At 45.4% G+C, this 25901-nt stretch overlaps 1 protein-coding gene across 3 annotated transcripts in view; it reads left to right on the plus strand.

Moving 5' to 3' along the window:
• STAP1 (signal transducing adaptor family member 1) overlaps positions 1-25901 on the plus strand; it is a 478236-nt gene that overhangs the window by 119403 nt on the left and 332932 nt on the right. For all 3 annotated transcript variants that reach the window (XM_069235790.1, XM_069235796.1, XM_069235804.1), the window contains exon 3: positions 25313-25426. In XM_069235790.1, coding sequence (XP_069091891.1) covers positions 25313-25426 — 114 coding nt within the window. The remainder of the gene's footprint in view (positions 1-25312; positions 25427-25901) is intronic.

Raw genomic sequence — 25901 nt, forward strand, 5'->3', positions numbered from 1 at the left:
TGAGGGTCATTATAGTTGGGACTCTAGAGCCCAACCAGTAGGAAAGTGAGATCTCCTTTGCTGCATCGTGCCAGAATGTGTCTGCCCTGCGGATCAGTCTGGAGTTCCTGCAAATGTAAGTTAGATTGTTTAGCCGCCCATATCATTAGTCCTCAGTGTGTGAAGTGAACCCAGCTGTCAAAATCTGACCCCTCCAACCTTTAAATATGAGGACCATGCTATCAAGTACTCAGTGTGTTTCCTGTAGTATTGCTAGATCTACCCCATGCCTTTGAAGGTAGGCTACCACCTTTTTCACTTTTCTGCTACCATTCAACCCTCTGATATGTTAACAACCTCACCGTGTTGGAGCCCACCTGATCGGCGGACTTCACTGCTTGCTCAGTCATGTTATGCCTGTTGTACCATGTTCTGTTAATTGTTTGTGTCTACTGTGAGTTGACAACTGTCACATTACCCCAACAAACCCCTTTGATAACTTAACAAACATGTCCCACCCACAACAGGTGGCTCCCCAATTTGCCCGTCTCAACATGTGTGCATCCTCCACTTCCCCCAACTATCCTGTTCTGTAATCCCCCTTAGAACAAGTGGAATACACGCTGGGGTGGATGTTGTCAGATATCCTCAACTTCTGTGTCCAGCCGGTCACCTTCAAGATTAGTATGCCTTTTCATGTTTCAAATATTACTCTCCCCCTTACTACAGGGTGTGTATGGCTCCCGGTAATGTTTTCCCCTCTCAGCTACCCCCGCACCAATGACACTGGATGAGCCTGCTTGCAAGTAGCCGGAGACTCATGTACCTATGATGTCCGCTGCGTTTCAAATTTACATGTACCTTGCACACTTTAATCTCCCCCAATATTTACTTCAGTATTTTTTGCACACTATCAGTCTTTACTGTCCCTACAACAAGGCAACGTGCCAGACTTATCATGTTGCCCACCTTTAGTGAATCTTCATTTCAAGAACTGAGATAGTAGCTTGTGATCCGTAAAGAGCATTGGTTTGCCGTCCACCACTACCTGTAGCTTGGCTGGATATAGTATACGGTAGTCCATTTGTAGTTCCCCCAATTGGTGCTTTGTCTGGGTGAATTTGCACCTCGCTTCCTGGACCTGCTGCATGAAATCTGGATAGAGAGATATGTCCATTTCTTCATGTTGTAGTGTTTTTAGCTCACTCACTCGTCGCAAGGCCGCACCTCGGTCCCTATAGTTCAGTAATTTGGCTATCACCGGTGCGCTCTCTCTGAAAAAGTTTGGTGGTCCAGCAATTGAGTGAGCAGTTGTTTCACATATTTCTCCATGTTGTCAATGGAAGTGGATTCAGCAATACCCATTATGCGCAGATTGTTCTGTCGGGAGCGGACTTCCAAATCTTCAACTTTCATCTGTGAAGCCGTCAGTGTCTTGTGCATGTTAGATTGATTTGTTGTCATAGTCGTGCAGTCATCTTCCATGTCTGATATGCGTAGCTCTGCCACATCCAGTCGCTCTGCTTGTCGAGTCTTTCGGTCATTCTATCCATCCTCAAGGACAGTGAATCGATTTTTCCATCCATTGTGGCCAAACTTTTCTGCATATCTGTTTACGTTCTGGCTCAGTTTCTCTGTTTGGGGAGCCCTCGCTGGGGCCTGGAGTGTCCACATGGTCCTCATGTGTTTTATTGCCTTTCCTTTTATCGAATTGGAGCCTGGGCTGATTTTTGTCACTTTTGGCATGATGGTAGGCTAGGCAAGGGGACCGGGCTTTCCTGTAACCCTGTACCTGCCCTGGCGGAGGAGGGCAATTATCAGTTCATTGTTGTGAGAGGCCAACAGAGCAATAGCAGTTGCACTCAGTCACCGCTGTTGGTCCACTTTCGTTTGTCTCAGGACACTCCATGTCCTGTTTGCTCCACTCGGGCCCGCCCATCAGTAGGAGTGTGCCCAGCCACATGTAGGCCGCACTGTGGCTTTGTTGGGCCACCTCCCGGCCTCACTAGTTTCCTCTGCTGTCAGGCCTCGGGTTCTCGTGCACAGGACCAAAAAGGCCTGCTATCTGCAGCTCCAACAGACGCCGGATCCCCACGGATGCGTCGATCCACTCCTCAAGCGTGGAGGTCTCCAGGAGTGTACTGCATGGGGTGTCTACAGTGTTTTAGGCTGCTGGATCATGTTCGGATTGATGGTGACCGGCCTAGCTTGTTTATTGCATGGCCATCTTGCTTTTGGGGAAGCTCCACCCCTCGGACAATTATCTTAAGGTTCCATCCGTTGATGGACTTGATGTACTATTTGGTACTGCCATACTTGTTATTTGATAACTGTGTTGAATTCCTTTGTTATGAGAAGCAACAGCTTTATTCCATGTACTGTCTGCGTAACCCACGAAAACTTAATAAAATTTGTTATTAAAAAAACTATGATTTTTGGGGGGAAATATTTATACATTAATAACCAAAGGATTAAACAATAGCATTGTCTTTCACATATACAGAATATAATTGCATCCCGCTGGAACCCAAGCTCAATTGGTTTGTACCAACACTTGTCCTTCCATATCTTGGGGGGGCTATCAATCTCCAGCCCTGCGGCCGCCATAGTACCGCCAGCAGCATTTTGAGCCAACCTACCGCCATGGTTTTTGCGGCGTTAGCAACACTACGAAAACCATGGCGGTAGGTCCTACCAGTGGCAGGGAATTCTTTCCCTGTCACTGGTAGAAGGCTCACCCACCCCCCCAAGCACTCCCCAGATGCCCCCCACTCACCATTTCATCCACACTCTCCCCTTCAAGTCCCCATCCCCTGTACACGCACACACCTGCAGACACGCACCACCCATACACCCACTCACTCACACTGACAATTATACATGCATACATAGTCATGCTCGCACACATCCGTACACACATTCACACTGACATGCAGACACACATTCACATTTCCATTCTTACATGCATTCACACACATGCATACACCCATGCAAACAACACTACAGACGCATTCACGCACACACTCACACATTCATGCACACAACCCCCCCCCACACACACACAACACCCCTCACCCCCCTCTCCTGTTAGAAGCCCAACTTACCTTAATCCAGCTGGTCTTCCGTCAGGGAATGGGGTGGCGTTGCTACCCCCAGAACACGGCCAGGCCATCTCAATTGTCATGATACTGCTGGCGGCGGTCTACTGGTGTGGTGGTGTTGGTGGTCGCAGCGACACCTTACTACCATCTGCCAGTATGGCCATGGCCGGATTTCCGCTCTTCTTGTGGCGGAAGTCCAGCTGTAGTCATAATCTAGCATACGGATGGTAGCCGCAATGGTGGTATTTTGGCGGCCGTCACCGCGGCAGTAGGCGGTTTTTAACGCCAATGTCATAATGAGGGCCTATGTTTGTTAGTTACTGCTGTAATGACCTGTGATGTGGCTAGTGGTTCCTGTTATACCTTAAACTGGAGTAATGCAAAGTATATATACTTGGAAGAAGACATAACTCTAACGACGAGGAGCTCAAGCTTATCTGGCTCAGAGAATCACCAGATGTCCCTGAACACATTAACTGACCACCTGACTTCAGGAGCCGGCGCATTATACTATATTCGCATATCTGGTGCAAAGCGAGCCCTCACACCCATGGAACACTGTGTATCACACAGAAATCTTGTCTCTTAGGATTTGCTAAGAAGAAGGTATCATTTTGTTTTGTTGGTGCTGCTGAATGGTTGTGCTACTCACGTGCACCCAGCACATGTATGCATGCTGATTGGAAGTGTCGCCTGGGTGACGGTTAAACTAGGTGACGGCAAGCACCTCTCCAGAGAAATTCCAACTTCACACGGTCTACAGTAGGGATGTGTGCTTGCTAATCTTCTTTTCAACCTCTTTCTGGCTGATTTACCAGCAATGCTGGACAAAGTTAACTCTCCACCAAGACTGGGGAAGTCTGCTATGACATGTCAGATGTACGCTGACGATCTCATTCTCTTCAGCTACACCACAGTAGGACTCCCGAGACTACTTAATGCAGCAACTGAATTCTCAGAAGAAAATACATTTCTCATCAACTTGGGGAAATCAAAAAATATGTCCTTTAGGTCGATAACATGGCCGAGGCACCAGTGGCACCTGGGCAATAGCAAAATGGAATCTGTGCACAAATACACATACCTAGGTGTCCTTCTTGACAGTAATGGTTCCTTTAAGCCCCACTTGGAAAGTCTCAGCCGGAAATCCATTTCTCTTACCTCTGCATTTACATACGTCAAAAATGCCACTGGCTGTTCAACATATCTCCCCTTACTGAAGGTCATCCAAGCCAAATTAATCCCTACAATAACATATGGAAATGAAGGGTTGCTGGCAGAGGAAGGGAGTTACTGGACAAAATGATCATCAAGCTCTTTAAGGGGCTGTTCAGTCTGCCCAATTGTGCATCACAGGCCCAGGTCCGCCTTGAATTTGTCTTAGGCAGGCATTCACTTCCGAGGAAGGGGACATTTATTAACTTGTGCTACAAACACAAGGAAGTGAAACAACGCACACTAAGTTCCCTCCTTTAGGCTGAAACCTCTGCACAATCCTATTCTCCTTCCTGGCTTAATCTTGAGTCTTCCGTGGCGGCACTGGGTTTGGCAAACCAACAAGCCCATCTCAGCTCATATCAGCTCGTTAAGCATGTGACGAAAGAAAGCGTCAGAATCTTCTTGCAGCCAATGGACAAAAAAGCTCTAACAAACAAGAAGCCATGCCTTGCTTGTCTTGTCATCGTATGGCAGACTTGTCCTGCAGTCCTACTTGGGGGTAGCAGTTAATACATGGATCAAAACAGCCCTCATGAACTATCGACCTCCCCAGGTGGAAACAAAGCAATATGACAGGTGTCTGCCGGCTCTGCAGGCTGGTCCCTGAAACACTGATCCACCAGATATGCCTCTGTAAAAGCATCGCAGGGGACTGCAAAACTCTCTCTACGAACAAAGGGTGCTGCGCAGGTGTAGGCCGGTGATTATGGCAGGATTCAAAGGGCACAACGTACAGCTCAGTTGCAGACTGGTAAACTTTTTAGACAAACTTGGGAGCCAGCTTTCAGAGATTGAGAACATATGACATGGGTGCGCAACCAGTTAACAAACAAACCTGTAATAAGGCATAATCGTATATTTCTTTCCTTCAAACTCTTGTGTATTTTAAATCTGGTTTTTAGCATTAGCGTGAGGGTTCTTTGTGGATAGCTGAATTTTTCTCTCTTTTCTTTTTGTGGATTTCAATAATTATGTTTTATTTTTTGTGTAATGGTTTTAATTAACTGCACACCGTTAAATAAATATTCCAACATGTCCTGACACTGTGTGGTTGGTGGCCACTTTGGACTGGGCAAACGTGCGGCGTGCCAGCTGAACCTCCACCATTACACGTCTTTCACATGAGTCAAATGTGATACATCTTTGTGGCCGCCATAAAGGTTTGGGCTATAAACCAGTTGTACTTTCACGCGCACACATTTTTCTTTCACGTGTGTTCATCAGCCTGATTGTGAAGAAGGGTGACATACTTAGATGTATCGTCATGCTATGCTTGTAAGAGCCACATCATCTTAAAACAACTTTCCTGGTACTTACAGTCCCCCTATTGTTATGGCACTACAACAGTCTGTACTTCTACGGTTCCTGCAATTGCCCTGAATTATTTGTTTCAACATATGAGGTGTTTTATCTATGTTTTATTGCTTCCTGGAAATTAGGACTATTTTTATTTGTATTGTGTTGTCGACCACTATACAACTTACAACGTTATCAGCAGTATTATTGTTACTTAATGTAGTGGCAACAGGTATGTCACAAACACCACAATTTTTGTCTGAGGAGGGAGACTCACTAATAACGTCATAACAATGGAAAAAACTGATTGACTCATATCTTGGCCTATGGCTGGAGAAAGGTTTTTATGTGTTAGAAAACAGGCTGTCTAGCTACTCAATTTAGACATTGTAGGCAGAAATGTCTACAAGAATTTAGAGGAGATACAAGTTGGAAGAGGAGATGGTGAACCTGCTTTTGTATACGAGATGTCAGTGATGATGGTAGAACAACACTGTACGCAATGTATCAATGTGGTTCTTGAGAAACACAGGTTCTTGATGAGGATACAGGGTAAAAAAGAAAAGATTAGAAGTTATGGTGCTTCCATGAGAACATTGGCTAGCACCCTGTGAATTTGAAACTCTCACTGATTCGTTCATTAAGGATCAACCTGTGAGATGTACACATAAGAAGAGAGTGCAAGAGAAGTTACTTGCTAAAAATCCTGGTTTGAAAGAAGCAATTCCCATTATTAGGTTATGGAGAATGCCACAAAGTGGGTGCATGAGATGGGTGATGGGGAGAACAATGATGCATCCCAAATGTGTAATCCAAGTGAAGGAAAGAGTGGTGTACAAGCTAGTGTAAAGATCAGTGTAGTGAGTGAGATGAGTGTACTACATATACATCCTCATGGTAAAACTTTGAACAAGGGAATTAAAGGTTTTGCAGGATAAATGGTTCAGGTGTGTTAGTGAGGGACAGTTCTCCAATAGCCCTGGGTGTTTTGTCAAGTCTGCAGTGTGCAAGAAGTGTGGAGATGCTACTTGGAGGGGGTGGACAAGGAGGAGGAGGGGGACACAGTGGAGGCAGTGGATGTTGGTGTGTCTGCATGGGAATGGTGCTTGTGTGAATGCCTGTGAGATGAAGTGTGGTGATTGTGTTTGCCTGAGCCACTTCTGTGTGTTGATTTGGGTGATTGCTGGTCTGAAGGTGTGCTTGGGATAGTTTGGGGTTGAGGGGGCAGAGGAAGTTGGAGGGGGAGGCAGGAGACAGGGACAATGGCTGCCATCAGTGCGGAGGCCAGAGCCTGGAATGCTCTCTGCTGGGCTGCCACGCCAGAGTGAATGCCCTCCAGGTATGCGTTTGTTTGTTGCAAATACCCTGCGACACCCTGGATGGCATTCAGTATGGTTGACTGCCCAACAGTGAGGGATCTCAGGAGGTCAATAGCCTCCTGACTGAGGGCAGCAAGGCTGACTGGGGCGGGGCCTGAGGTGCCTGGGGCAAAGGAGATGTCCACCCTCCTGAGTGAGCGGGCACGGGAAACACGCTGTGGGGCTGCTGGGAGGGCGGTGCTGGTACGGGAGGTCGCGAAGCAAACAGAATATTCAAATGAGAGACATGCATCTTTTTGATGAGAGCTAGCAATTGAACTTTACGATGAAATGATTATTGTCTTACTACTGTGTCATCAGTTTCTATATGTAAAAAAAATCCCTGAAAAAAAGACCACTCAACCAAGCATTTATTTGTACATTGCAAATTATATTCTTCTAAAGCATGGAGTGCGATCGAAAGAATATAGACGAAAATGGTCAGTGTAACCTAAAACATTCTCAGTTGAAAGATCGTAAACAGGAAACCCAAGTTTAGTTGTCACAGGGCAAATTCTGCCTTCGCACATGGGGTTATTAAAGTTGATAAAACTAAGGTGATTGCATTTCTCACGTGTCTTATGTTCCATGTCCTTTCCTCATTTTGAGGATATGTGCCCTTCTGTCGGTATTTGAACCAGAGTTCTGTTTTTTTCCCCACAAATATACACCTAGTAGACCTACGGAGCTGGTATTTAGTTACTTTAATAAACTTGCTCCTTACTGTAAACATTCAAATATTGCCCCTGTAAGGCAGCCATAGTGACACTCCCTGTAAAAAAAATAGTTGTTTGCATTCAAGCATTTGGGGGCATATTTATAAGTCCCTACCGCCACCTTGCGCCACATTGCCTCATTTTTTTCTATGCTAATGTGGCCCAAAGGGTCAAAATCCTCACGCCATATTCATTAAGTGGTGCAATGCATGCATTGCTCCACTTTGTAAACCTTTTAGCTACATTATGCCTGCGCCAGGCGTAACGTATGCAAAGGGGGCATTCCCCCGTAAGGGGGCTGAAAAAATGGCACAAGTAAATTTAAGAGATTACCTTGCATCATCTTTTACGGCACTTTTAACGCCGGCTCAGAGCAGGCGTTAAAATGTGGCTTCCATTATTTATAATGGGCCCCTATGTACTCTGCAAGAGTAGCACCAATATTTTGGTGCTACTCCTGCAGAGTACATCAATAGCATCAATAAAAATGATGCTATTACCCCCTACCATGGTGCGCCGTATCTTAGATATGGTGCACACATAGTGGCAGTAGAGGGGCGCAAGGAAAGTGGCGCTGCACTATGTGCATTGCCATTTTTCCTAAATATGACCCTTGGTTTTATAGCAGATCTGCTGTTCTCTCTAATTTTATCTCTTTTATTCCAAAAAGAACCCTCATTCCATCAATAGGCACTTAAAATTGCATACTCATTCTTGAATATTACTATTCCAGGCTTGCAGTGTTCTCTTTCAGCCACAAAACTCTCCCTCAATTTTCTAGCAGTGATAGAAATTCATAAATTATCATCAGTTTACCTAACAATATCACAAGGGCATTGAGAGAAAAACGTAGCAAACACCTGCGAGATCTCTGGCAGAAGTGCACCAGAATCAAGACTCCAGTTACAGTAAGCATAGAAAGTGAGACAAAAAAAATCTGGGCTTGAGGTGGGATAAAACGGCACTGCTTTAATTATGCAGGCCTTCCGTTGTCTCTTCTGAAGTAGCTAGCAGCTGGCCAAGAAAAAGTGGGGCCATATTTATCAAAGAGTTGTATCGCTCTTGTACCACGCAAAGTGATGCAAGAATGACAAAACTTTTAAGGCAAAATTATCAAGCCAAGCAAGGCCACCTTGCGACTCCTTGTCTAGCATGATAAATCTAGAGAAACGCAATGCAGCACAAATCTCTGCGTTGCATTCATCTGCCCTGTGAAGGTGTTCCATGAGTGGAGAGCGGGTGTTCCCAGCAATTCACACATGGATTTGTGCACATTCCCAGATTTACCATTACAGAGAGACCTGGGGTTGCATCAGAAACCTACACCTTCCCAGGTGAGGCGTAACAAGTAGAAATATCTTTAGTTCTTCTCTTTAGTTCCTTTTTCTATGTGTGCTGCATCCACAGTGCACATAGAAAGAGGGATATGCCTCAGGGGATTGTTTTTTGGGTAGGATGGTGTGCCTTCCTGGAGAAAAACAATCCTGCGTACAACGCAAGCACCTTTGCACCATGTTGCAAGAGTGTCATCACTGGCCCTGGGCAGCACATTGAACGGCAGCACTGGGGAAAGTCAGGATTAATGGCGTTAAGCTACCTGGCCACTTTTTGCCATTGCCTAACACCTTGTTGTTTACCAAATCACTTGAGGGAAATACATTTCATTACTCTTGAGTGAAGTATCAATAGTAGTACTCTCAGATCGGGATGTGGCCTTCTACATTTTCCCACTCTCACTAACCAATATTAATAATAGAAGCCTTTTGATAAAACACCTCCAATGCTTAATTTGTAGAAGAGTATGTGTCAGTGCCCAAAGCTTTACTCAAAAGCCTGCAGCTAGCGCTGTTACATGTCCGTGCACTTAATACCAAGGCTACATAGTATGGAATTCATCTCATGAACACTCTCTACCCCTTTATCTCACTCTTGCAGCTTCCTACCTTCTCCCTTTGTAACGTTTTTTCCTTCTTCCTCTTCTTTTCCCTTTTTGTCGTTTAACCTGTCGCTTATTCGATGAGGAAAAATAAGTGTTGGGCTCAAAAAAAGAGTGCCAGTGGGCCCACCAGCAGCTACCTGGTCAAATTAGGCACTGGACGCATCACACCAGTGTTACCCCACCATACTTCAATTGAGTTCCTCATGTAGCATGTCTGTTTTCGTAACTGGGAATTGAGAAGTGAATAATTATCTGCCTTACCCCATACGTACTGTCCTGTCTGTCTTTTCCATGATTTTCTATCTAACTAGACTGGACCCATGTACCATCCCTGTAAGGCGGATAGTCCAGTGTAGGTCGATGCCAGATCCATGTCACATTTTCAAGACAATCACTGGTTATGTCTACAAGTCCTATTTAAATGAGTTGTATGTAAATATATCTTATGTGGAAATCTTGTAAATCTACCATGGATCTAGCACTATTAGACCTATGTTTGACACATCTGCAATACAGACACTGAGAGCAGAACTATACGTGATGTGCTTCGTGTGCAATCATGAATCCTGGCCTGTCCTTTGTGCAGTACAAATACATTCCAGCCCCTTTAACTCCCCTTCCCACTCCGTAAAGTACTAAAGATGTCATGGGCCATGGTGCAAGCAGAGAAAATGGTCCCTTTGACTGCTGTTGGGGAAGTAAAATACAGCAGTTATCAGGGTTCAATGAGCCCCTCAGGGCTCTGGTCCTCAGTACCACTGTACCTGCTGCACCAATGGTAGCTACGCTTCTGTCCCTACTAATTATGAGTGACCAAAGTAAACCCCTTTAATTTGCCACTCCCTGAATTGCCATTCCTACAGATCCAGGTAATTCCAAATATGGGGACATAACTGGAATTGCATGTTTTGGGGAATAACCTGTTGTTCTGCCTTCCTACTTATCTCCTATCAGAGCTTACAGAACCTCTCTGGAATGCACTTCTGAGTTCAAAGAAGACCTTTATTGTTGTTAAGTCTTCCCCACCCACAAGTTCTTGAGAGACTAATTAATAGATTTCAAGCACAAAGTAGTCGCAGCAAGAAAACAAAATATATCACAGTACTTCTCAGTTGCAATGTACACAGCAGATTATATTAGCAAAGCTTAAAAGTTAAAATTCATCACCGTATGAGCCAGTAGGACCTATCTTCAGCTTCATCTTTCTGGGGTCTGCAAGTTGATGACTCCGGTCAACTGCGAGAAAGAGATTATCTACCCACACGGGAGACTGGCAACTGGCGCCTAGTTCCAGCCTGAAGTCAAGCAGATTTGAATCTAACTCACTGTAGCCCAGTGTCATCCTTACAAAAGCGTGCCCCCTCCTCTCAGACTCGGGAAAACTATGCAAGCCTTTGGAGACTGGCCAGATCTCCTAGACTTCTCCTCTTCCCAAGCCTGAGCAGAAAGGAAAACACCAAATGTACTCTCTCTTATCAGGTCTAGTCTGGTGTGAAGAAAACAGCTTGGTTCATCTTTTGGAAAAACATAGCTTGGAAAAATACAGCTTGGATTCTCAACTGCAATGTCTAACTCCACGTTAAAGGCAATAGGCAGCTAACCTAAATATCAAATGTAATGTCTAATGTCATGTCAAAGCCAATAGGCAACTAATCTGAATACAGATTTAATGTCTAATATCATGTCAAAGCCAATAGGCTGCTAAGCTGAATACAGAATGTAATGTCTAATATCATTACAAAGCCAATAGGCAGCTAAGCTGAATACAGAATGTAATGTATAATATCATGTCAAAGCCAATAGGCAGCTAAACTGAATACAGCATGTCAAAGCCTATAGGTAGAATACAGAATGTAATGGCTAATGCAATGTCAAAGCCAATAGGCGGCTAAACTGAATACAGAAAGTAATGGCTAATGCCATGTCAAAGCCAATAGGCGGCTAAACTGAACAAATTATATAATGTGCTACTGGTAAACATTGAGGAACTAATATGCGCAGTGGTGAAACACAAAGTCATTGGTCAAACACAATTAATAGCATCACACCCGTCGAGAATCAGTGCTTCCTGGACGATTCCTGCATGTTTTGTTCCGGTGTTCTTACTGTGATATCGGCATCTCCATGAGAAACACATGATTTATAATTTCGATGAGTCCAATAACTCGTGTTGTTCCTTATTACAAAATGCGCAAGGGTAGATCTATGAGAGCAAGAAGTGGGACATTTCGGGACTGCTAACGCGAGCACACGATTGCCATTCAAGGCCTCAGTGAAGAGGAAGTTCTCATATCTAAAACTGGGAAACACCCACGGCTCATAAACGATTATGCCACTGATAGACCTCATAACTCTAGAATCGTTTCCGTTTTTATGACAGCTGTTTATGGCCCCGAAGGCTGTGTGCTTGGCACAGCTTGCTCTAAGTCGGTGTGACTTCAGGGAGAGCAGTGAAGGTGAGGATCCGCAAACCTATCAGGTTTTTGCTTCCGAGATGGAATTTTATGGCATTCCAAAGTGTAATGACAGCGGTCAGGGTTGGGCATGCTGATGCATGGATTACTGCTGCTCCAGGAGTGCCATTTTGATTTGTCTGCACAGGAGCATCTTCTGCTGCAACTGTCTGTAATACATATCATATTGTCAATATTTGTACTAATATGTTATTATTGGTATCATTAATGATATTTATTAATTTATAAAGCACAGTTCATTCATAACAAAAGTTTGATGCTAAAAGATAACTTTGCGAATAGTGAAACAGAGTACGAGATGTACAAAGTGACAACAGAGGAAAGATGGCAAAATTAAAATGTCTTAAGTGCTTTCCTGAAAGAGAAATGATTCTGACCTGCGTAGTTGGAAAGTTAGGCCATTGTAGAACTTGGGGCCTATATAGCCAAGAGACTTGCCCCTCCCTGCACGTGTGAAACTGATCCGCAGGGCGTGGATCTAAAGCTAGAAATGTGGAAGGTGAAGCCTGCCAGATGTATGTCCTGGGAATCTCTCCTTAAAACAAGAGGCATTATTGCCACAAGATTCGGTGGCGATTCAGTCTAAATTTCCTCCCTAATCTCAGCAGACGCCTCCTCACACTTCTCTGACTTCAAAGAAGTTAATCATTGACATTTATTTTCAACATATCTATCTTTCGGATAGACTTAAATTGAAATAATTTTACGAACTGTTCCCTGTAGATTGTAAAATGATTGGCTTTTTTTTTAACAACTTTCAAAATCCATTTCTTATTGTATACGTTTTTATGACATATAGGGCAGTGAAAGTTGAACCTCTTATTTGGTGCAGATATGTATTGAAGCTCAACTGAGTGCGGGACTGGGAGTGATGGTGATGAGCTCTGTTGCCTCTCCGGCCTGCACGATATCCAAGACTGTGATATCAATCTGGAGTGATGGCTGCAGTCAGGATCATCTCTTGAGTGGGCCAGAGGTAGCAAGGGTTGGAGAGCCACACCGGTATTGGGAATCTTCCTGACAGGCTATCAGCGTTGAAAGGAGTGCTTTAGGGTGTGGGGGAGTTTGAACATGTTGGAGAAATGGACATGAAGACTGCTCGAGAGGCCATACATAGTGTTGGGAACATTTCTGTATGTTTGAGCCCATTGTCTGTCCCACCTATGGCAGGCTGTTATCGAGGTCTCCTAAGATCGACACAGACTACAGGTAGTATTCCCCAGAAGACCTAGAACTACTCAATGGGCAAGTCCTAAACCAATAAAAAGCTCCACCACCGCAAGTATTTGATGCTGCTTCACCTCACTGGCCCATTAGATGTGAAGGGAGATGATCTGGGTGACTTATCCAGAAAGGAAGCACTTCTAATGGCCTTAACATGGAAAATCCATGACAAATTATACACAATGAACTACTCGATCGTATGTGAAACTAAACTGGATAGTGTCGAAATTCACCTAAAAGATATGGAACAGAGAGTTCACATGAATGAGGAAAGAATGGAGAAGACAGAACCAGTTGTACAATGATTTAGGAGGGTCTCAGTGAAATTTACTTAATTTCATTTCTGCTCCTGGGTCTTGGTTGCTTTCTTACAAGACCTAGTGGAGAGTTTGGAAAACTTGCATTGCTTCAGCACCATCAGTGTTCTGGCATGATCCTTATGGAGGAAGAACAGGAGTCACCAACAGTGTTGGAAACATTCTGATGAGGAAGGTCTCTCTGATTCTGAAGGAGTGCTCCTGGTGGTCTGGAGGGTACTGTGGATATTACAGTGGAGCATCAAGAATGAATGTTTGTACATTCCTAGTTAGCTGTTATGAGTTTGACACCTGGGATAAAGTTTTAAAAATGAATCAGTAGGAAAAAAGTTGTCTCACCAGTGTGACTGCATTCTCCTGTACCCAGACCTTAGCTCCATGGCCATCACAAAAAGATGAAAGACACAGGATCTGCTGTAGGAGGCAGTAAATAAAAGGCCCTCTCTGTTAGTCTACTGGTGATAGTGTGAGACAAAAACTCTGTTCGTTCATGTGATGGCCAATGAGACTTTGTCAGACTCTTTGGGGCACACCATGCAATGCAAAATGAGAGCTAAGAGGATCTAATCCTGAAAATGTAAGAGCATATATTTATATACTGAATCTGAGGATCCATTGAAGTTGCTATTGTGTTTTCTCTGGTAGTTGACTGAGCTGATACTCCTATGAGATAAGTGAGTTATGTGAATCTCCTTGTGCTGAAACTACACAGGTTCCTCAGAATCTGTGTAGTCTCCCAGAACTCTCTTCCAGGAATGTATCAAAGTTATGATGATTTAGATTATTAATTAATTTATTGAGCGTGCTTTCAGCTCTTTGCTTTCTGGGCCCTCCTTCTTGCCCTTGGCTCTCTTTGTGTTCTGAACCTTGCCCACACCCCACTCTCTAAAGTTGCAGCCCCATTACCCTCCTTCCTTGTGTCTCCCTTCTCGAATTCCTTTATAGCCACCTCACTCACCTTGTCTGTTCCCACTCCCATATCAGTCACATACCTCCGCACAGCCGCTCTCTGTGCCCTTCCATATCACCACCTGCCTCTACCCTGTAGATATAAAAACATTGGGCTGTTGCCCTCCATTTTGCCCTTACCTGGCTCCAAATTTGGTGGCTGTGCAGGTGCTTGCCACCTCGCTAGTGGCCTCCCGGTAACCATATTCTGCCATTGCTGTGCCTGCAACAGTCTAAACAACAACACGTTAGCAGCACTCCCCACCTGTATCCCCCGCTCCATTTCTTCTTTCCCTTTGTCCTCACGCACCTCGCCTTCATCAAAGCTGTCCTTCCTGTAGTCCAACATAGACACCCCCAAAGTGTCTTCCTGCCTGGCCTTCACCCTATCCCCCCTTTCATAGTGCCCTGGCCTCATGTCTTTTTGTTGTTGTGTGGGCCAACACCCGGTGTCGGGGGGCTGCATAAACTCCCACCATACTGGTCTGCTGTCCCCACCTCTCCTCCACCTGCACGAAGATTGCCGGAGGTCCCCCTAGACCTACCCGCTGCTGGAGCCAACAGGGTCATCCTGGACCTACTTCTGCTGGCTGCAACAGGATCCCCAACAGACGTTCAGTGAACCGTTTTGGGCCCAACCTTCTTTTCCCCTCGGTGCATTTGAACTGCACCCAACTCTACAGAGTCCAGAAACTAATGAGATTCCTCCACCTGCAAAAAAGAGGGAAGGACTGGTGTGCTGGCGAATCTGACTGACCCCCTCCCCCAAACCCACTCCTCACCTGGACCTGCTCCTGCTCATGCTCTCTCCCCTCATCATCCCAGTGCCTTCTTCCTGTGAACTGGCCCCCACCTCTGCACATTCTCCCTTTTTTTTTCTGCCATTCGTGATCCCTCCATCCCTTAATTCACCCTTGTCAACCTCCTCCTCATCCTCACTACAGTCCAGCATGGCTGCTACAATGAAAGAAGTCACTCCCTCTGAGGGAGTGTAACCTTGCACCCTCAACTGACTTTGCTTGCCCGTAATATGTTTCTCACCATCTGCCTACTGTTGTGAACCTGCCCTCGCCCTCCATGGGCCACCATCACCCCACCTATCTTGTAAGCCCTGGGGGCCAGCTCAGCCAGCCCCTCCTCCCCAACCAAGGATCATCACCCACCAGGAAGTTTCCCCTTGTTTCCCATCGTCCAGGTCTGCTGAAATGGGGTCTGAGGCACCTATGCTCCCCCATCGTCCCCTGTGCCAACCTTCCCACCTCCTGAAGCCCCTGTGAGCCCTGCTGTAAAAACCTGCTCCACATGCCATATCTGCTTCCCCTCCCACCCTTTGGGAGGCTCCTATGTCATTATTGCGGCAGACTCCCTCAAAAACACTGTCCCAGTTTTGCCACCCCACCCCCTGCATAGCTCTAACATGAGTCGCTGGGGCGTGATCTTCTTCCAGTGAGCCCTACTAAGAGGCCGCTTGCTTTGTGCCGGAGCAACCTCTCCTTACTTGGCCACTGTCTGCTCTCATCCTCTGCTGTGGGAAACATGCCGTCAGCACAGCCGCCACACGCTCCGAGGCCCGACGCATGGACCTCGCTTCCCTCAGCTCCATGCTCTCATCTTTCAATAAATCCATGCAGTCTGCCTCGCGCAACAAGCACATGGCCTCCGCTACTTTGTCTGTTCTAGATGCCATAAGAGCATTTTTTGCCCTTTCACCACAGAAGTCTGAAGCAGGAGAAAAATGTAACAAACAAAAGGCTAACAGACTATACAGCACGCCAGCCACCTGGTCACCAACACTGAAATAGCCAAAGCCAGATAACAGATAATTGGGCTTCATTGGGCTCCAGAGTAGCCCAAAAACCCAGGAGTCTGTTCTTAGAGAGGCAGTCAGTCTTGACTGCACCTCTTTCCCAACAACCCCTGGAGGTCAGACCTCACTGCGATCAGCTGCCCCCAAGATGGCATTGTCAAAAGATTTCCCCATCCTGCCCATCTGACAGGGAGGTTAAAGTGCAGGACACAAAGTACAATTAAAATCAAAGCACACACTCAGAACATTAAATAGTAAAGATAAAATCATCTTACTTTCTGCGTGAATCTAGATATTTTCTCCTTCCCTTATTTTTCTCACCCTTTTTGTTTTCTACTCCCCAATCAACCGATCCTTCAAGAACGCCACTTTCCCATCAGACTGGAAGCATGCCGAGATCAACCCTCTGCTCAAGAAACCCACTGCGGACCCAAGGGAGCTGAAAAACAGACCCATCTCTTTGCTCCCTTTCCTAGCCAAAGTAACAGAAGAAACCGTCAACCAGCAACTCACCAAATTCCTCGAGACACACCAAATCCTAGACCCATCCCACCCAGATTCAGAAGCAACCACAGCACTGAAACAGCACTCCTAGCAGCCACAGATGGCATACACTTCATACTAGACTACAGAGGCACCGCCGCACTCATCCTTCTCGAACTCTCTGCTGCGATTGACACCGTCTCCCACTCCACCCTCTGCAACAGACTACACAACACCGACATCCAAGATAAAGCACTAGATTGGATCAGGTATTTCTTCACCGGAAGATCACAGAGTGTCAGATTACCGGCGTTCACGTCTGGACCCAAAAACACATGCTGTGGAGTGCCCCAAGGATTATCACTAAGCCCGCCCCTCTAGCCAAGATCATAAAACAACACGGGCTAAACATAGTCTCCTACGCCAATGATACCCAGCTGATCTTCTCCCCGTCCGACGACTCTGCAAAGTCCCAAGAGAAATTTCCACAACGGGATGAGATCAGTTGCCGCCTGGATGGAAGCCAGAAGCCTCAAACTCAACTCGGAAAAGACAGAGATCCTTGTAATCGGCTCCACCCCTTCTGACTGGTCGACTCCTGGTGGCACACCGCACTGGGAAACGCCTTTGTTCCCACAGACCACGCATGTAATCTGGGCATCATCATGGACTACTCTCTATCCATGACCTGCCAAGTCAATGCTGTCTCATCATCATGCTTCCACACCCTCTGACTCCTGAGAAAGACTTTCATCATCATTTAACTTTATTTCGGTAAGTAAAAACATACCATAAAAGTACAATACAAGCATCATGAATTGTTAATTTTGAAAATTGATAAAAGACTTAAAAATATAAACACAGTAAAAATTTAAAAGAGATAATAGAAAGTTAAAATTCAAACAAAATGATCACAATATATCTCCTAAATTTAAAGTGTACCGCACAACAAGGACCCTATTCCCTATGCCCATGGGAATTCAATAATGCAATAAAACAGAATTAAGATGCATACATAGATCTTAAAGTTAGCTATCCAGTCATATTCTTTAGAGTTGCTAGTCTAAGGCGCCAGATTGATTCGAGGAATTTTGCCACTGGTAAAACTACCTCGGGAGATGGATCAGATTTAAAAATTCTCTCAGCATACAAAAGAGACCTGGCGCCTATAGATTTGCAGAGCGGGATAATCCAGAAAGCTCTTTGTTTGCGATATGCATGACAATAAAAGAGAACATAGGAAATAGACTCTTCGCGTTGGCAGCCCATCGGGCAGAGCTTGGAACTATTAGTGGAACAATGCCAATTGTACGTTAGGGAACACAAGGGGAGGGACCCTATTCTGAATCTAACAAAAAGAGCTCGCGCAAATGGAGATAATGCTATATCCATATAAGGCTCAAATTCATAGTGGCATTTTAATGATAAATAATTATCACACATTGACAACGGAACAATCTTAGTAAATTGCACAGTCTGAGCGTTGAGCCAAAAAGCATCCTTCAATAGCTGCACTGCATTTTTAGGAATAGAAGGAGGGTCTGACCAGTAGGATCCAAAACCTAGATGGAATAAGGAATCTTTGACATAAGTACACCATTTCGTTTTACTGATAGTGTTACTGCCCACCAGTTTGAGAAGCCCACAACAAAATGGAGACAAGGCATCTGTTATCCAGAGCCGGATCCAATACAGCAAAGGCCTTAAAGCAGCAATCTGCGAAATAGAAAAAAGATTTAGATCCATACGGATGGGCAGAGATGGAGTTCTAGAAGGAACTTTTAACAATGATTTCAGAAATTGATTTTCCGCCCTTTCCAAATCCACCAGGTTACAATGGCCCCAAAGTTCAGCACCATATAAGGCCCCCCCATGAGAAAGACTTTCAAGTGGATACCCACAGTCACGAGGAAGACAGTCACCCACGCACTTGTCACTAGCAAACTGGACTATGGCAACACACTTTACGCCGGCATCACCAAGAAACTACAATCAAGGCTACAAAGAATCCAGAATGCACCAGATAGCTCATCCTGGACATCCCCGGACACAGCCACATCTCCTCCCACCTCAGAAACCTACACTGGCTCCCAGTCAACAAGCTCATCACATACAAACTCCTGATCCACAGCTACAAGGCACTACACAACATAAGGCTGGCATACCTCAACCATGCCTCGCCTTCTACGTACCCAACAGATATCTTCTTTCTTTCCCAGCTCGCCCTTGCAGCCGATCCCAAGATCCGGAAAAGCACAGTAGGAGGAAGATCCTTCTCCTTCTTCGCAGCCCGGACATGGAACATTCTACCTCTCAAGCTCAGTCAGACTGCATCACTGAAACAGTTCAGGAAGGACCTCAAGACCTGGCTCTTTGATTGAGCAGCACGCCCACAAACAGCGCCTTGAGACCCCATGGATGATTAGCCACACTTTAAAAATCACTGATTGATTGATTGATTGATTGGACAATGGACTTGCCCCCCAGATCTTGCCAGAGGTACTTAAAATGTATGGATAAAATCTTAATTCCCACACTTCATCTTCTCTTTTGGTGGAGTGCACCACCCACACAGTTTTGTGAACATTGCATCTGGGCCTACTCTCACCTTTAGGTCCATACCACCCACATTCCAATTTCTATTTTCTGTGTTTTTTCACCTACCCTTTTATTCTTTAAATACTAACTATCCCACATACAGTTACTAGAGTGTTTGGGGTTCCCTACTTGTTGGGTAGAGTGGTGCCCTTCCGAGTCAGGGGCATTATATCTTCCTCTCCCTTCACCTAGGTATTGTTATCCTCCTTATGTGATTGTTAGATGTATAAAAATGTATCATACTCGGTTTTACCACACGTGTTTTGCATGGACTTTAGATAAGCCCTGTTGCTTTCTCAAGGCATGTGTGGTCCACAGTCCTTATGTGCTTTTGAGAAAATTATGTTCTTTAATACAGATGAGATATACCTGGGACAAACAATGTTTGTTGTGGCCTGTAGCCTGATGTCCGAGCGTTAATTTCTATAGGAATAGGTTAATGAAAGGTCTCCAAGTTTACTGATGATAAACAATGATCTGTTCTGTAACTCTGACAAACTCAGCAGGTGATGGTTGCAGTTCTGATTCTCATTAAATAACTTACTCTTAGAGACAGACGTATAGAATATGGATGACTTTCTGTGTGAATGGATGAGAGTTCGAGGATGGACAGGTGACTGTATGAGGATTCAGGAATGAATAGAGGGCTGCAATCAAGTGGAATAATGGATGTCTGAGATATATTGTTAGGGATGCGTAGATGAACGGACAGATGAGGAAGACAGGAACGGTTGATTGATAATGGAAGGATGCACCACGATCAGGTTGGAAGAATTGACACTGTTAACAGTATAACGATGTGGATGAATGACACTGAGGATGGACATTTACATGAATGAGAGTGTGAGGCTGGATAGATGAATGAGATGGTGAATTATATAATTAGAGTGAGTGAATGGGTGGACCTCTGGGTAGAGGGGTTAGAGTGAGAAGGTCGATGTATGGATGAGTAGATAAATTATTTAATAAGAGTGGTGAAATTGATGCATAGGTAGTTGGACAGAAGAGTCAGGAAGGCTGAATGAACAAGATAGTTAAGATGAACAGGTGAATGAATACCTGAGTGAGAAATCGTATAAGCAAGTGTAAGAGTTATGTATGAATGAATAAATGGGGAAGGATGGTGGATGGATACGTAAGGGTATATGTATGAATGAATGTAAGGATGCATGAAAATGTGAGGGTGGGTGAATGAGTGTAAATCCGGAAGGGCAAATGATAATGAAAGAATTTGAGGATGAGTGATAGAGGTAGGAATGGATGAGAATGTGAGATGGGGTAAAAGGATAATCGACTAAACTAATAAATAAAGTTACACTGTAAATATGTACAGAGGCTTATAAACATGGCAAATAATGCCTCGAGACATCAAAGGCGCCTGTAAATGCAGCCTAAGGCAGCCTTTCCAGAGAGAGAGTAGGTCGGCCTTCCCACTGAGTCGTCTGCCAGAGCAGAACTGCCGCTACCGCGTCTCCACTGTTGGCTCAGTGAAATGCTGCATGTGCGCCATGTTATTTTTTTGGGGGGCGGGGGTTGAGTTCCGCGTGGCATTTCTGTTAGTTTAACACAAGCAAACTCCGGAAGATGGAGTTTGGGAAAGTTAAACTAAATATCAACATACATGCCATCATTTAAGAGCAGGCACGTGTGATATTTAAAAAAAATAGTCGGGAGAATGTATTTTCCGCATTGACTGTTATTTAAGCCGAGGCAAGCAGCCCGATTCGGGTCATTTAGCATGTATGGTGGCACGCAATCATTATTTCATTTTTGGCAGCCATTTAGCATGTATAGTGGCACGCAATCAGCATTTTATTTTTGTTAGTTTAATAACACAGCCCAAACAAAAACTAGAGATTGATGTCAGATTTATTGAGATAACCTCAACGCTGCATGTAGATGTAATTTTAAATTTTGAAATCTGGGCAGTGGGGTGTATTGTTGTCTGCCTTGCATTTTTGAGCTGCCTGTCTATTTACTATAGCAACACAAAAGGATGATGGACGGAGTGCTGAAACTTTTCAACCACTCACCCCCAGTCACAGATCTGGGTTTAATCCATTGTTCTTTTGCTCACCCTGCCACCCCAGTTTGGAACCAGCCATATACAAATCAGTTTTGACCCTATTCCCCATGGGAACAGACCCGCCCTAACTGCCAGGCCAGGTCCTCCCTGGATCGGAAACAAGCATCCAGATACCAGTTTCAGGGTATTACCCTTCATCAGCCAAATTAGCTTGAACCCAGTGGCACAGTGAGCAAGGGACCCACATCTGGGCATACCCTTCCCACTTAGGGCTATTTTAGAAACACAAAAGGATGATGGACGGAATGCTGAAACTTTTCAACCACTAACCCCCAGTTACAGATCTGGATTGAATCCATCATTCTTTTGCTCACCATGCCACCCCAATTTGGACCCAACCATATACAAATCAGTCTTACCCTTGCTTCCCATAGGAACAGTCCAGCCCGAACTGCCAGGCCAGGTCCTCCCTGGACCAGAAACAAGCATCCTGGGACTAGTTTCAGGGTATCACCCTTCATCAGCCAGGCTAGCTTGAATCCAGTGGCACAGTGAGCAAGGGACCCACGTCTGGGCATACCTTTCCCACTTAGGGCAACTTTAGCAACACAAAAGGATGATGGACGAAGTGCTGAAACTTTTCAATCACTCACCCCCAGTCACAGATCTGGGTTTAATCCATCGTTCTTTTGCTCACCATGCCATCCCAGTTTGAGTCCATCCATATGCAAATCAGTCTTGACCCTGTTTCCCATGGGAACAGTCCAACCCAAACTGCCAGATCAGGTCCTCCCTGGACTGGAAACAAGCATTCTGGGACCGCTTTCAGAGTATCACCCTTCATCAACCAGGCTAGCTTGAATCCAGTGGCACAGTGAGCATGGGACCCACATCTGGGCATACCTGGATCTACACAATGCCTGAAGTCCAAGAAGTACCAACAAGCCTTGGCAGCTGCAAATGATGTGCTGCACGGGGGTACTGCCCTGCGTGGGAATGCAAGGGCTTTCCTCCAACCAAGTTGGACAGCTGGTAGAGCGGACTGACAGGACCACTTCGGACCTCCTTCTGTGATGCAGGATCCATGTAGCTCAGTAGGAGAGGGAATCCATGCAGCCGGCCATTGTTGCTGTTGGTGCCTGCAGATGCAAGGGAGTGACTCCTTCACTCCAAGGGAGATTCCTTCTTCTATCCTGTGCAGACTGAAGACGGGCTGTCTTCAGAGGATGCACGCCTGGGGAAATGTTGCAGAAGCTGGAAGGAGCCGTGGAAACAATGTTGCAGGCAAAGTCTTCGTCTTTGTTGCAGATTATTGGGTCGTGGAGAGTCCAGATGCAGTTTCTTTGGTCAGAAGTCAAAGTAAGGGATGCAGAGGAATCATGCTGGAATCTTGCAAGCCGAATCTGAGGAACCACCCAAAAGAGAGACTCTAAATAGCCCTGAAAGGGGGGTTGGTCACATAGCTGGGTGACCACCTATCAGGAGGGGGCTCTGATGTCACCTGCCGGACCTTGCCACTCAGATGCTCCCAGAGTTCCCTGCCAACCATGGATTCAAGATGGCAAAACCCAGGGACCCTCTGGTAAAACATTTTTCCAAAGGGAGAGGGTGTAACACCCCTCATCCAAAGGAAAGCCTTTGTTTTGCCTTCCTGAGCTTGAGCTGCACAAGCAACAGGAGGGCAGAAACCTGTCTGTGAGGTGGCAGCAGCTGGGGCTGCCTGGAAAACTTCAGAAGACTGTATGAGCAATGCTGGGGGGTCCCCTAAGGAGCCCCCAGAGTGCATGAAATCATACAACAAATACTTGCAAAAGTATTGGGGTATGATTCCCACATGTTTGATTCCAAACATGCCTAGGTTTGGAGTTACCATTGTGTAGCTTGACATAGGTAGTGACCTATGTCAAGTACATGGGTAAAATGGCATCCCCGCACTCACAAAGTCCCGAGAAATGGGTCTGGAGTTTGTGGGGGCACCTCTGCTAGTGCAGGGGTACCCTCATACACAGGTACCTGCACCCTGCCCTCTGGGCTGAGAGGGCCGACCATTGGGGTGACTTATAGTGACCTGGTGCAGTGACCTGTAGTGAAAATGGGTGCATACACCCAGTTCACGCAGACTGCAATGGCAGGCCTGCAGAACCCTTTGCATGGGCTCCCTATGGGTGGCAGAATAAGTGCTGCAGCCCATAGGGATCCCCTGGAACCCGAATGCCCTGGGTACCTGGGTACCATGTACTAGGGGCTTACATGGGGGCACCAGTATGCCAATTGCTGGATGAAATACATCATCACTGGGGCCCTGGTTAGCAGGATCCCAGTGAACACAGTCATACGCACCATCAGGCAGAAAAAGGGGGTAACCATGCCAAGAAAGAGGGTACTTTCCTAAACCTTGATGATTTGTTAGGCATTTTATGTGTAAATTGTACTCCAGAATGCACATTTTGGTCCTGTTTTTTCTTGCTGGGAACCTGTTTTCTCTGAGCCACCTTATAAGAAGTCAGGCTTACGTGTTTCACTTTTTTGGCGCATTTCAAGAAAGTTATTTCCATACTACCACTTTCAAAGTTCCCCTTTTGCCAATATATTTCAGCAATGATAGCACCCTCCCGAATGTGGTAATGGACTACTGGATCAATTTATTGTTCCCAGAATTAGCTGCATTCTCTAAACAAAAACTAAAGAGTTGTATTAGTGTGATAAAACATTATAGTTGTCAGTCTATCCTTACCTGTGTATCGTGTATCATTTAGAATGGAGGAAAGCCCCACCATGAGTCTCTACTATCATACATCCCACTTATGGGGTGGGATTAGGCTTCCCAAGGTGTGGTGTGCGTTGGAAGACATAGACATGGAAGAATGCGGGCAACTCATTTCTGTCCCCTTTCCACCCTGGAAATCGTCAATTTACTCCAGCAGAGGGGTCACAGTAACTCCACTTCCAGGCTTGAAGGAGAAGCAGTAACACCCAGTCTTGCTGGGAGTGTGGGCTATGAGCTTTCTCCACAAGGGAAAAAGTACTACTTTTGTGTAAACTGAAGCCCGTTTGGTAGTGATCTCTAAATCAAGCGACTTGCCCGCCTCAGTAGTGATGGCAGCAGGACCACACACACCCCAGCACTTGTTTCTGTCATATACAACCAATGGCACCTGCATTGTGGACTTTACTTACTCTTCCCAGACATGTCTTTATTGTATGTATCAGCAAAAAAAGTCTTAGGTTTCATTACTTTTTTCCACATTCATTCTTAGAATCCATACCGCTTAGGACCTCATTCAGAGTTTGGCAGATTGGGAGCAGCTCAGTAATTCGTAAGGGCTTCACCCCACCAAACTCATGGTGCCCCTGCTCTGGGGCGCTCCAGCTGATCTCAAGGCCGGTCCGCCAAGGTTTTGCTAGGTCACAGTGTAGAGCATCCCACCCTGTTGGTAGTGGGGCTACCATCACACATTTTCCTTGCCATTAAAGAGGTTTGCCAAGCTGGCACATTAATCATGGTGCCCCCTCGGCATGCCTGCAATGTGTGGATCTCTGATTGTTTCAGAGTGCCCTCTGCCAGGGTCTAAGTTACCCACTTAATCTGAAATTGCTTTTGGCACTCGACACCGCAGGAAAGGTATAGCACAAGTAGTGTTTAAGTAGATAACATATGTCCCAATTACACATTTCAGAACTAATTTTCAAAAGCACATTTATCTAAATGCTAAATATTTTCCTATTTCCGGGATTAAAAGTCCGCTTGATTTGCAGTGTGCCTTGTAGTAGCAGTTCAGCACAGCGGAATCTGGTATGTTAATTGTTATTTTTGTTTTTTCAACATAGCACGCAGAGACGGTTGACCTAATGGACTTGAAATCTCTAGCTGATTTGTTTCCATCTGACAAGCAGCTGACAAAGGTCACTCTAACACTACCGCACGAGGAAGTGCAACTGAAGGTAAGTTGACTTTATCTGACACGAGGCTGTTGAACTTTAGCGAGTTGATTCTCAGATTTCTTGAGTGATTTTGTGCTTTCTCGTTCCCATTAGTTTGAAAAAGGGTCGAGCTCAAATTCGTGATAGCTTTGTTTCAACCTCCCCTCCCCCACCGTTCTCTGAACACCTTGGGTGAAAACCTGCTCTCGATTTCTACCAACTTAACTGTGACTCTGCCTTGAAACGTGAACAGAGGAGAAAAGAATGCGTGATTCGCCCAGATCACTTCTCAATTTACTCACCGTTGATGTTTTTTTTAATGTTTTCCCGTCTTCTGTTTCTTTGTCATAATATGGAGGCCTCTGGGCTCTGCTTCTCAAAAGCTGCAAACCCTTAGAACCCATGGCATTGGGCCAAAGCACCCTACGATCCCTTCCTGTCATTTGAAGTTTTAATCCTCGCCCCCCCAATATATAATTTGCTGTTTTTGTCTGTT

Source organism: Pleurodeles waltl, chromosome 1_2, assembly GCF_031143425.1.
Source record: "Pleurodeles waltl isolate 20211129_DDA chromosome 1_2, aPleWal1.hap1.20221129, whole genome shotgun sequence".
Classification (NCBI taxonomy): domain Eukaryota; kingdom Metazoa; phylum Chordata; class Amphibia; order Caudata; family Salamandridae; genus Pleurodeles; species Pleurodeles waltl.